The 13,073-nt window shown below is 42.5% G+C and overlaps 1 protein-coding gene across 5 annotated transcripts in view; it reads right to left on the minus strand.

Annotated features, from left to right (window-relative positions):
* The window catches only part of ABCC3 (ATP binding cassette subfamily C member 3), a 47,039-nt gene that overhangs the window by 3,840 nt on the left and 30,126 nt on the right, over positions 1-13,073 (minus strand). For 3 of the 5 annotated variants that reach the window (XM_074554946.1, XM_005494780.4, XM_026797840.2), the window contains 15 exons: positions 12,835-12,981; positions 12,330-12,417; positions 11,470-11,536; positions 10,208-10,334; positions 9,722-9,898; positions 8,711-8,878; positions 7,803-7,986; positions 6,792-6,897; positions 5,964-6,117; positions 4,367-4,574; positions 3,291-3,601; positions 2,366-2,565; positions 2,141-2,267; positions 1,113-1,214; positions 18-164 (listed from right to left, as the gene is read on the minus strand). In XM_074554946.1, the coding sequence (XP_074411047.1) occupies positions 18-164; positions 1,113-1,214; positions 2,141-2,267; positions 2,366-2,565; positions 3,291-3,601; positions 4,367-4,574; positions 5,964-6,117; positions 6,792-6,897; positions 7,803-7,986; positions 8,711-8,878; positions 9,722-9,898; positions 10,208-10,334; positions 11,470-11,536; positions 12,330-12,417; positions 12,835-12,981 (2,313 nt within the window). Of the gene's footprint in view, positions 1-17; positions 165-1,112; positions 1,215-2,140; positions 2,268-2,365; positions 2,566-3,290; positions 3,602-4,366; positions 4,575-5,963; positions 6,118-6,791; positions 6,898-7,802; positions 7,987-8,710; positions 8,879-9,721; positions 9,899-10,207; positions 10,335-11,469; positions 11,537-12,329; positions 12,418-12,834; positions 12,982-13,073 lie in introns of those variants that run through there. The other 2 variants (XM_074554947.1, XR_012583166.1) reach the window with 2 other exon arrangements.

Consider the following 13,073-nt stretch of genomic DNA (forward strand, 5'->3'; position numbering starts at 1 on the left):
TTCAGCTGGTAACTCACCTTCTCCCCACCATGCACTTGGAGGTTTAGATCCTTCAGCACCAGATCTAGGCCCTTCCTGTACCTCACTGAATAATTCACAAACTCCAGGTCTCCCTTGGATGGCCAGTTTTCTGGAGGACTCTTGCCCTCAATGATCCAGGGAGCCTGAGGAAAACAGAAGTCAGAAATGCCTCACATAGGCTTGAGAAAAAATAATTCAAGCTCAGATAAAAGCATTTTATCTGATAAATGAAATCTCCATGATCAAATAAATTTATAATAATGAGGAAAAAACATGGGGTCCTAAGTATCCACCCATTTGTCTTTGTTGTGAAGTTAACAGGAAAAAACCCTGAGCACAGAGGGATGAATCCTCAATGGATATGAATATTTTTCCATCAGCTTTAACAGAACACTGTCAGTTTTCTGCCAGCTCAAGCTATGGTTTATAACACCTATCACACATCTTGTCTAGCTGCCTTTTTTGTTCCAGGTTAAATATTTGATCTGCAGAACTGTTTACTGCAGGTCTCCTCCATTTCTTAATTCTTAGTGTGCACATAGGACTAACAAACCAGTGGGTCCAGAGAGCAGCTTTCCTGGCACAGCTCCATCTGCCAGCTTCAGAAGTCTTTGGCAGCACAGGTAGGCAATTGGATGATTAGCAGTACAGTGAACCTAGAGATGTTTTCTCATGGGAGGTGAGGACTGATTAGGTTGATTAAATAGAAGTACTATTGAAAACGTGTGTAAGACCTGATAATTGTACTGCAGCTCTGCTCATGAGCAGGACCATGGCACCAGCCACACAGGGGAGACTGTGCATCAAACTCTTCAAACACAAAGGGACCAATATTCTGATGTGAAACTCATCTCCTGTGCTATAGCCACTCACAGCAGCAGAAAATGACATGCTAAGCACAGGCTGCATGACAGCAATAATAATTTGGAGCTGTGATAGAATAAATTACAGTTCAGAGCATGACATTTGTTCAGGTTAAATGATAACTCTCAGAGCAGGAACCATCTCAAGAGCCTCAAGAAGGACCATGTACATGCGTGCATTAAAATTTTCATCTTGTTGCTGAGCATGCTGGACTCGTGGTAGCTGACCTCTGTTTCAGTTTCTGAATACTCTTTTATTCTTTCCACAGCCACAATATTGGTTTCAAGTTCAGAAGTCATTCGGACCATCCAATTCAGAGACACGGTCACCTTGGGGAAGTCAAGGAACAAAATATCACCCTCAGAGGAACAACACATATAATAAAAAACCACAAAACCAAAACAAACAAAACAAAACAAAGCTTCAAAACAAACAACCCCTCCAACAAAACCAAAACAACTCCCCCCAAAACAACCCTCTCAAAACAAACAAAACACCAAAAACCCCCCAAAAAAGCCACAGAAAAACCTAACCCCAAAAACCTCCAACAAAAGCAGACACTGCTATTAAGACATGGATTCACATTAATGCTACAAATGAGATAATTACCTTTGCATTAAAGTTAATACAGTTACTGGGACAAGAAATATACAGATTATCAAGTGCTTACATGAAGAAGATTATGATGATGCTTTGCTGATTTAACACTTGCCCCTTCAAAAAAAGCTGGAAGGAAGTCATTCCCCAAATCATGTGTTTCACTGGAAAACTGCTAATAGCAACTTTGCACTTTCAGGGTATCTAAAACGCTTCTGGCAAGAGTGAGGCCATTAAATCTGCTACATTCTCCACAGCCTGGGTCACTACAGTTTGCCTTGTCTAATTATAAGTTCCACTGATCTGCCTGTAATTACCTGGACACACCAATGTGCTGCACAGCAGGATTGATGCACAACACATTAAGCCACACTGCTCAAATGGTCTGTTCTTGATGTTCTGGCACTCCCATGCACCACCCTTGAGGGTGCTGGGGTGCAGCACAGCCTTGATGCTCTCAAAGTGCCCTGAGATCCTCCTTCATGTGAGCTTGCTGATGATTTCAGCATCCAGTGTGAATCTCTGTTTTCCAAACATCCCACTACTCGTTTTAATTATTTCCTTATTAACTCCAGCTTTAGCAAGCACTTAGATTACTGGAAATATATCCATATCATATGCAAAAATGTTCAACCCCCAATAAAGCTGTAACATGTACCTGTAACGCATAGGACACTGACAGTCCCACCAGGCCAGCATTCAGGCTGTTCCTACCAATCACAGCAAAAAGGGCAGCAAAAAGGACAATGCAGTTCCCCACAAACTCAACTCGGATGCCCAGCCACCTGGGAAGAATGCAAGGGTAAAGAGTGTGGGAAAAGGTTGCCTCGGACCAATTGTACAAACAGGGTTATCTAAGTGGAAACAAGAAATTATGTTTTACCTGTTTGACACTACGCCAGGATAATAACTCTTCTGATTTTCATCTACCTTCAGATCACTGATGTCCACGAAGGCCTTCACTCTCCTGTAGGCTCTGATAACACTGGCCCCTGACACAGTCTCTGAGAAGTGGGAGTAGATGGGGGATCTGCTCACAGACTCCAGGCGCTTCAGCTGGCGGGAGGTTGCCACATAGAATCGCTGCCATTTTTCACAGGAAATTGAAAGGTTCATGAAATACTTTCACTTTTTAAATTAACAGTGAAGAATTTCTTAGGTTAAGGATCTAAAGGAGATTGCTACTAATGCACTTCAACCCTCTAAAATATTGTCCAAAATTAAGAAAATATCAAGAAAGTTACCTTTACATCATTCCACAAGAGTATTGGGTAACTGCAGTTTCTATAGACTGAAAGTTGAATTTATCTATGTGCCTTTAAATTTAGTTAATATAATCAAGCAGAATGAATCCATTTGTAGGAACCTCATTTTCCAAGAAAACAAATTGTGCATTTGCACCTCCATTATCAGGTCTCTATTTACAGTCTGCAAAATAAGCTTGACTATGGCTCAGAAATCAATAAAATTGATGCTTTCTATTTTCAACATTTTAATTCCTAACTACTTTGAAAACTTTTCAGTATGTCAAATATATCCACATTTAATATATTGGCATGCACTGCAGTGCTGGCTCTAGCAGTAAGGTTACTTTTTATTACTTAAAAGCTAAAAAAGTTTATGCCTATCTGTTTTATGGCCACATCTTGCAGGACATTTCTTTTTCTGAAAAAAGTAAATAATGTTTTGTTTATGTAAACACATAGCTACTTCAGGTATTTCCATTTAACCCACAAATCAATGTTGTTTTCCCTAAAAAGAAAAGGAATGGAATAATTGCAATAGTTGTCACACATTTTTCCAGTTACCTGAACAAGGAAGTAGAGAATTGCCAGTGGGACTATAACCACAGCAAAGAGTGGAGTGCTCGCTATGATAACGATCATGGTGGACAAGGAGGTGAAGAATGTCCCCAGGAACATTATGATGGTGTGTGGGATGACCTCATCAATGATGTAGATGTCCTTGGAGAAGCGGTTGATGATGCGCCCGGTCGGGGTGGTGTCATAGAATGACTGTGGGGTGTGGAATTTGTTCTCCAGCAGTGCAGCATGGAGGGTCCGGGCAGCATTGATGCCCCCCATAGCCAGGGTGAAGGTGCTGATCAGCACTATGAGCCCTGGCAGGTGAGGAGCAGATGTGTTATCCCATGATGTCCATGATTCACAGCTTCCCTGACCCTTGGCAGTTCCTGTTGTGATCCAAGCTTGTTTTACTTCACTTTATTTCCTGCCCACCCTCTCTTCCTGTGCACATCAGCATTGCATCCACTGCTGCCTAAGGCACAGGAACATCCACAGGATTCACCATCCTCTCTATAGAAAACAGACACATAACCATCTTCCTGCTGTTTTCCACAATCCTCCATGATGTCCTAATGTTACAACTTCACCCCAACCCTTCATCCCCTTCTGCACTGAAATGTTCATGTTTTCTTTCCAACTTGCCTCTCTCAAGCTTCCACATCACCTGTTCAGCCCCTTCAAGAGCTTCACAACAAAATTAAAAGTGTTGGGCTGAGCTCAGACTGTGTAGCTCCAGGTTACATCAGCTTTCTTGCTTCGGATAGGAGCTGTGGGGCAATTTTCATGGAATCATAGAATGGTTTGGGTTGGAAGAGGCCTATAAGATCACCCAGTTCCAACCCCACCACCACTATCCCAGGCTGCTCAGAAATCCATCCAACCTGGCCTTGGGATGGGGCAGCCACAGCTTCTCTGAGCATCCTGTGCCAGGGTCTCACCTCCAGCACAATAAATAATTTCTTCCTAATATGTAATCTAAACTTACCATCCTTTTGGACCACTAGCAACTGGTGCCACGGCTTTCTGACCTAACGCCTCATTCCAAAACGTTGGGGTATGATGATTTTACCTGCCCTCACCTTGCAAGAGGCCCAGGGCAGCGTAGACCCCAATTCTCATGGCTGTGTTGTGTTGAGTCCCATTTACCACCGGTTCATTGGTCCAGTCACTGAGCCACACGTTGGCCCCGATGGCAGCAGCATTTTGACAGCAATACAGGAAACAGATCACCAAAGAAATGACAGGGCTGATAGCCTTCATGTACTGCCAGAACACTGCTAGCTTTACCTGCAAAATCACACACTAAAGCTGATTTACACAACCCACACAAGGAGTTTAAAGAGAATTACGAGATAGAAACATTCTTTGTGAGAGGAACTGCTGACAAAACTTTAACACACTCTGACACCAGCCTAACTCAAAACTGCCTGAACTCCTAAACACCACAGAGAAAGGTTCATCTGCCTGAGCTCCTTGTCAGGATGATGGCTTTCAAAACAAGTCAGAAACCTCTCTGAAATACTCTTCTCCTCCATGTTGAGGATTGATATTTCATTACTTTTGTGGGGTTTTAGTTTTTAAGACTATGCCAGAGGGGGAAGGAAAAAAAAAAAAGGAAAGAAAGAAGCCAGATCAAATAGCAGCAAAAGATGGGTAATAAGAATAGGAGCCAAGATTTTCAGGAAGTAGAAGCAACTTGGCAGGAGTATCGTACTCAAGACAACTTTAAATGGGCTATTTAAGCAAAAGTGTTGAACATGCCTCCACTCTGTGTCTTCACAGCAACTTAAATGAGGTACCAAATGCTAATGCAATCCAACAAGAACATAAACAGCAAGATGTAAAGGTGCTGTCTCTAAGGTCATGCTAAAAGGCAGAGAAGCAAAAGAGACTCAGGACAAAACTCAGTGCTTAGTAAAAAGCATAAGGAGGAATAATTAAAAGAACAAGTGCTTTTGATTAGTGACTTTGAAGGCTAAAATAATCTACAGAAAAAGCAGATCTGTGTCATGGATCATGTACATCAGACTAAACAGGACATACTGAGCCTTCTGAAGTGGAAGGAAGGGGCTTTTTCTTTATCAAACCTCCTTGCTCCTCTTCTATCTGCTGCTCCTCTCTGTTCCTTTCTTTGACTTTTGTGGTACCATCCTCTCTTTTTTCTTGTTCCTATTTCTCTCCCTGGCCCTACTCAGGAGGAATACAGCCCCTTTGTACCTACAAGCACAAAGTGCTCTGTACTGAGGTTGGCAAGTATTTAGGCAGAGCAGCCTCACTGGCACCCAGAGGCTGCTGGTTCGTGTAACCCAGTGCTGCAGCTGGACTCAGCAGCAGCCAAACAGTTTAAAAACCAACAGTGCTGAAAGCTCTGCGAGACAAAGGCAGGGCTGATGGAATGCAGGGCTCTGCAGTATTGGGTGACTGTGGAGGGAACTGGAAGAGATTATTTTTTCCTTTTTTTTTGTTCTCCTAAGTATATAGGGCTACCTGGGTGCCAAAATCTCTGCCAAAATCCCTAATCTGAATGATCAGTGGTCACCAGATTAATGCCTAAAGCCTGCAGTTGTGATTTGTGCACATATTTAACAGAACTGGATCTAATGTTAAAATAAAGGGGATTTTTTTTTCAAACAAAAAAAAAAAGGCAGAAAAGGGGAGGGGGGAATCAAACCATACCGTGCCTGTTTCAGTGGTTTCAGCCTGAATAAGTTTCTCATTAGCACTTTTTCTTGGAAGAGGAGGCTCTGCTGGCTTCTTCTCACAGACTCTTCGTTTCGTTGACATTTTGTTGGGACATTCTCCTCCCTCAGAAGACACTACACTAAGTTGCCTAGTTAAAACAGAAGAGTCATTAGGAGAAAAAGGGCATATTGTGGCAGTGCTAAGGCAAGGCTGGGATGTAGTGAATTGGATTTATTCCCAGCTCTTCCACTAAGTTCCCATACCAGCCTCACTCATAGCTGTGGATGTTTCTTCCACCTCTCTGCATGTTCAGGGATGCCAGAAATACAGGATCTAAGAAAGGCTGTGGCAGAGCCTGAGCTCTTTAGGAAAGGCTTTAGAGGCTTCATGACAAGGCAGACATTTCAAACTAAACCCTGAGCTTCTCTGTTTTCCTATCAGCAGTAGCTGGACAGCGTCTATGGGTATGATTATAAAAACCTTCAAAGATTTCCAAGGCTCCCAATGGAAAGGTGCAATGCAAGGAGTTTATTTTTCTGGCAGCAGTTCACCATTGTGTGGGTAAATACACACAGTGGTGTTATCTAAGAACCAGAGAGCTGCTTTTAGAAATTAGTTCAGTTCAGACTGAAAAGAATACAGAAGGAATAGATGTTTGATCTTGAGTGTTCACATTTATTTTTAAAAGGATACTAAACCAATTTATTTATGAGAGGGAATTGAGGAAACTGAAGCCCAGATGGAGAAGCAGAATGTGACTGACATCTGAAAGATGTCTTTTACCCCAGACACAGACTAGAATAGCAAGGACCTCATGTTTACCTAAGAAACTGTTTGCGGACCTCGTTTGTCACGGGCTCGTTATCAACCAGGTCTGTGTGGATGCTCAGGGTGTCTTCAGCCAGCAGCACTTCTTCCTCCTCCAGCACTGCAAGACAAGATCACACCTCAATTTTCTGTCATAGGAAAGCACAGAGAAAGGTGGCTATAAAAAGGAAGAGCCATGAAAACAAACCCACCCCCACTCCCCCAGGAAAATTATCATGCATAAGCTCCCCCCTAGCTTTGTGTATATCCCTTCTGTGCATCACTTCTAACAAAATTGCAAACATCTTGTGACGTAGGTTGACTGCCAAACTCACTTATATCACATCCCTTTAACCAATCAGAATGCCAGGCTATTGCCTATGTTAAGAGTTGGTTCTAGCTAAATTCACTAATTTGGCACATTCTAGACATGAGCCTGGGCTGGGGGAGTCACATCAAGAGTCCTGCAAGCCTCAGCTGTGGCTGGAAGGTGCCATGCATGCTCCTCTGCCAGGCTGGAGAGCAGCAGTGCACAGGCATGGGAACACTGTCACACAGGGGAAACATCCACCAGAATGCTTTTATCTTGCATCATTTTATCAGAATCAAACCAAGCTGAAAAGCAACCCAAGATTAAAATTTCATTTGGACTTCGCTACATGAAAAATACCACAATCACATATAAAGAAAAAACACACCAGACTCTGGGTAGCCCCTTTCATACCAAGCCCAGTTTATTCTTGGCTATTTTGTCTTCTTGCTGAGCTTGACCTTTCTAATTGTAAAATAAATTCCCAAGTTTAAAATAATTTCTCAGACAAGATTGCTTTCTTCTAGGACAAAACACACAAAATTTTGAAACAAATTAGTGAAAAGATTTCTCAGTTGTACAGACCTGGCCACAACAATAATTTTCACAGTAGTGCAGAAAGGCAAATGCCATGAAGAACCAGGGGACACTACACAGAGAAAGTATCTCTAACCTTGTTGACAGAAGACATGTTTTAAGAAAAAATAATACTGTACTTGTTGGTTCATCCTCTTCAATGTCTTCATCCAGTGCATAATTCCGGAGGAATTCTGCAAAGGCCTTGTTTTGTTTCAGAAGCTCTTGGTAAGATCCCATTTCAGAGATTTTGCCATCTACCAGGACAAATATATGGTCTACCTGAGGTAGGAAGCTAATGCCGTGGGTTACTAGGATTCGGGTCTGGATAGGGAAAAGGAAAAAAAACCACATATCCTTCATTTGCACTGTGGGGACTGACAGTACTCAGCAAGTCAAATACATTTTTGGGACAGGAAATGAATTATTGTGTCAAGGTGAAATGCACAGTGAAATAACACTGTCCACATTAGGCAAATTAGCTTGACCTGATGTAAATGAAGTCGCTTTGCTCCTACTGCTGACAAAAACAGAGAGGAAAGTAAACACACTGAATTATCATTCCCTCCCTCCCTTATGATGATTTTCTTTGCAGCCGTTCCCTTTTGAGCTTCAAGACGATCTGAGAAGATGGCAGCAGGAGTGGAAGGTGCAGCAAAACCACTGCAGTTTGGGTTGTTGTTGCCAAAATCCTGTGTAACATCCATATTTGGTGCAGCTTCCTGGCTGCGCTGCCCTCAAGAAACAACAATTAACACTACCAGCCTGTGCACGTTCCAGCACATGCCTTGTTTTATGGAGATCTCATAGAGAAAGGATTTTAAAAGGCAGGGCAGGTTTCTGCCTGTACACGTTCTGACCAGAGCACAGTGTTCTGGACATGTGTGAGCAGCGTTTTGCCACAGCCCGGGCTGTGAGGAGAGGTGCAGGCCTTGCCAGCTGCACACAGAATCTCAGGAAGGAGCTGTCACTCAGGCCTGGGCGGTGAAACAGCTTCTGTGCTCCTGAGTTTGTGTGCGTTTTTAAGAGGATCTAGAGCCCAGTTTACCTTTCCCTTCAGGATCCCATCCGGGCCAATGACTTTGTCGAAGATGTGCTTGGCCACGTGCGAGTCCACGGCAGACAGGGGATCGTCCAGCAGGAAAATGTCCGAGCTGCTGTACACGGCACGGGCCAGGCTCACTCGCTGCCGCTGCCCCCCCGACAGGTTGATGCCCTGGAGGGAGACAGGAGAGAACAAACCTGTCACAAAAAAGCTCTGACTGCTCATGGTTCTCACCCAGCCCAGCACTTGGGTGTTGAATTGAAACATGAAACACTGAAGAAAACAACCCACCCAGAGACAGGCACAGAATGCCTCTAGATCTGCCTGCTAATTGCCAAACTTTCCACTCACCCAGCAAACTGGAGATGCAGTAAGTCTCTTTTTAATAAGCTCCTAAAGGGAGCTGTTAAAACACAAAACAATAAAAAGTGAAACTGTCAACTAGGATGTAAAACACAAATTTCAAAGCAGGGCTGTGGCACCTGGAACATCTTCCACATATTTCCTTTTATACACAAATCCCCATCTCCACACCATTTCATGTACTCTAGCTCAGACTCAGTAGCCTATGAAAAAATAATATCTTTGTTGGTAAACACAGATGTAAGTGTTTCTCATTAAAATGTGTTAAGAGATGATCAAATTTTTTTTCACTTGAAGCAAAACCATCTGTTCCCTCCCTTTCAATCCCTACAGGAAAAGGAAGGCCTTCAGTGATTCTGGACAGATGCATCTTTACAATTCATGACAAACAGAGGGCACTCTGGTCTTCCAGGGCTGGATGTGTAATTCTGCACCACAATACACACACAAGCCTGAAATTAAGACAACTTTCAAGTCAAGTGCTTTCCAGACAACTGCCCTGCATGTTTTGGTGTTGATTGTAGCAGGGATGCCATCGTGAAGATCAAATCAAACAAAGTGCTGATTTTACAGTGTTCTCTCCTTAGCTAGAGCAGGAATCACCAGGCAGGTCTGACTTGAAAAAAAAAAAAACTACCTAAAAAAATTTACCTTCTCTCCAATCTCAGTTTGATCTCCTCCTGGCAGCACTTCTAGATCAGTTTTTAAAGCGCAGGCCTCCAGGGCATCTTGGTATTTTTCCTCATTAGGAGCTTGGCCAAACAAAATGTTATCTTTCAGTGTGGCATTCTGGATCCAGGCTTGTTGAGGCACATAAGCAACAGAACCCTAGAAAAAAGAGAGAGAAAATCTCTGACTCATAACAAGCATGAATTCATACTCTGAGGAAGATATTCAGCATGTATATGGTTTCTATACATTCACATTAAATGTATATGTGTGCTAACTGCTCATGTATCACTGATCAAATCAGGAAACTAACTTCATACAAAACTGGGCAAAACTCAAACATGCAGACAAGCTGCCAGAGGAGCAACTATAATTCCTTCTGGAGCCTGAGGTGCATTCTAGGCAAGGGCAGGCATAAGCAGCACATTTCCCTACCATCATTGAATTGTTTCATAAAAAACCACCAACCTTCACAGCCACTTCTCCTTCCAGCTTTTCCATCTCACCCAGGAGAGCAGACACCAGAGAAGACTTCCCACAGCCAACATGGCCAACAATGGCAACCAAAGAACCACTGGGGATCAACATATTTATACTGTGGAGGAAATAAGCTTGAAATTAATTGAACATTAGCTTACTAAAGACATCAGCGGTCTTTAAACCAGGGCGGAAATACACAGTCACAGCCTGACTGGATATAATACGCAAAGTTTGGTCACTAGTTTTCTCCTCCCTTTCTTGCACACAATCAGCTGTAACCATAACTTGAGGAGCAAATGAAAACCCAGCATAATATATCTTGCTGGTTGCTGAAGCAGTAGGATTGTTAACAAGCCTTCTAAGACTCTTTGCTGTGTTGTATCAATCCATCAGCAAGTCAAATTAAGTTAATAAGCATTTTGAAAACAGACAATCTTCCAGAAGTATTTTGGGGTTTGATTTTAAAACCGAAAGCAAATGCATAAAAGTAGTGAGTGAATATGTCCCATCTAAAAATGTTCAAACCACTTCAGAACTGTATTTCCTGTGCTAGTAAATAGGATTCACAATGACACAAGAAAAACAGGACTTTCCAAATTAAAATCCTTTACTGTTTTCCCCACTGTGTTCTCAAAGGTACTACTCTAAGCCCTGAAGGTGAACTGATACAAAAATGACTGACAAAGAGACACAGTCTCTTTGCAGCCAAAGTGCTTTTCACTAGTGAAATCCAGCCAAACTTCTATTTACATATATACTGATGCATAACAGAAGGTATATATGCTTCCAGGCAAATTTTGTTTCTGTTCATTCAAGGAGGCAAATGTGCAAAACATTCGCCTCCACAGTCTAAAGATGGCCTTTCCACTGCCACAGAGATGAATCTGCCACAAGCCTCTTCAAGTAACCACTGCTGGGACACCTAGGTGCCAACACAGACATCCTAACTGCCCTCAAAATCCACCAGATCAATCTAATTTATACAATGCTTCAGTTAAAAAATGCCTATTTAAGGAATTTATGGAGCCTGTCTTTCAATAGGTAACTATTTTATGCTGGTTCCTGTGAAGTTAAAGCCTTAAAGCCCTGTTCTGTAAAGCTTAAAGACCATGAGGCATGAGCTCCATGTTTTAAAGGCGAAGAAATGCTGACATGTGATGCATAGTTTTTAGCAGACAGCTTTCAAACACGCCTCCCAAGAGCCAGAGACCAGGTAGATATTGTATTGCAACTGCACAAAGAAATCTTACTCTTTCAGCGTTGGCTTAAGCTCCTTTCCCCAGCTGAATGTCGCATTTCTTACACTGATGGCATTGCCTGTGTGGCAAAAACACAACAACAAGAGAGGCAGGAAATGTGTTACTCATAACAGCACAACTGAGAACAGGCTGACAGAGGGATCTTTATTTACACACACTGCACTTCCCTTTTCTGCTGGCATGGGAAGCACAGGTCATGAACATGGGAAGCACAGGCTTCTTCAGAGTGAAAATAACTGACTGTCACTTCAGCTCTAGACTGTGACCTGACAGATCTAGGGAGCTGAAAAGATGCCCTGCTTCACCCTGCCCTGGTGGAGCTGCTCCCAACACGTGCTGCTCAGCATCACCACAACTTTACTTCAGAAACTCATTTCAAATCAGTAGAAGATCACTGCATGCTGCTTGCTTTGATTTATCAGATTAACTTTGACATTCTGCAGCATTTTGCCTGCCACACCTGGCTTGCTCAACTGTTTAGGGCTACTTCTGTTTTGAACAGAAGTAATCAAAACTGTTCACAAAGTTCTTGAGCATTTGTGCAGCGTGAAAGGTTTGAACAAGTCTTGCTGTCCATAGTCAGCAGATGCATTCCATATTCGGTGCTGTTAGCATCCGGTACATTGCAGATGCAAACTCAGGCCCAACCAGCTCAGAAATATGGCCGGGAACTTTTCTGATTTCCACACAGCCTGAACACCAAGCACTTTCAGAGCAGCAGCTTCTTCCCTTGTTTAAAACTCAAGATTAACATTGTTATTTTCTCTTTGGCTTTTTTTCCTGGCTCAACCAGTCCAAGAGAGATAAGTCTGCTGCATTTGCATAGTTAAGAAAAATATCAACATCTTTACCTGGTGCAATCACTTTTTTTTCCACACAATTTGGATTAAGTTCATCATGACTCAGGAACTGCTGAATTCTCTTCAGGGAAACACTTGTCTAGGAAAAGAATGTGGCATTATTTCATCATTCTTTTAATGAGGACTTAACGCTCTTACTACTGAAAAAGAATGCATGCACAGTGCCTTGAGCTTCCCCCATGGGCTTCCTGAACAGTGAGTCATTCCTCCCCTGCAATGAGTCCTATGCTGAGATTCAAGCTTTTAACTGTGAAATTTCTCACACCAAGCTGAGTTTATCTGAGCAAAGCAAAATTCACACAGGCTCACTCAGAAGATGTCAGGCTTTCCAATGCAGGAGAGCAGGAAAGGATATTAAAAGGAAAAGCAGCTAAAACAGGCATATGCAAGGGATCTCTGCATTCCAGAAATCAAGGACATGTTCTTTCAGTTCAAATTTTTCATGTTCTTTCAGTTCAAATTTTTCAGAACAACCTCTGCTCCAGGCCCTCCTTACCTGTGCAATGTTGCTAATGACTTGTGGAAGCATACTGAGGGGAAACTTCAAGATATTGAATAAGGACAGAGAGACAAAAGCCTTTTCTGCATCCAGGATGTTCTTCTCATCCACAGAGACATACACAGCAAATGTTGTCAGTGCTACCTGAAAGCCAGAAAGGCAGTTTACTGTAAGATGCCTGGTATATTCTGACATTTTAAAAGTACTCAATCCTGATAGGCATCTTGGAAATAAAA

The sequence above is a fragment of the Zonotrichia albicollis genome, chromosome 19 (assembly GCF_047830755.1).
Source record: "Zonotrichia albicollis isolate bZonAlb1 chromosome 19, bZonAlb1.hap1, whole genome shotgun sequence".
NCBI classification, from domain to species: Eukaryota; Metazoa; Chordata; class Aves; order Passeriformes; family Passerellidae; genus Zonotrichia; species Zonotrichia albicollis.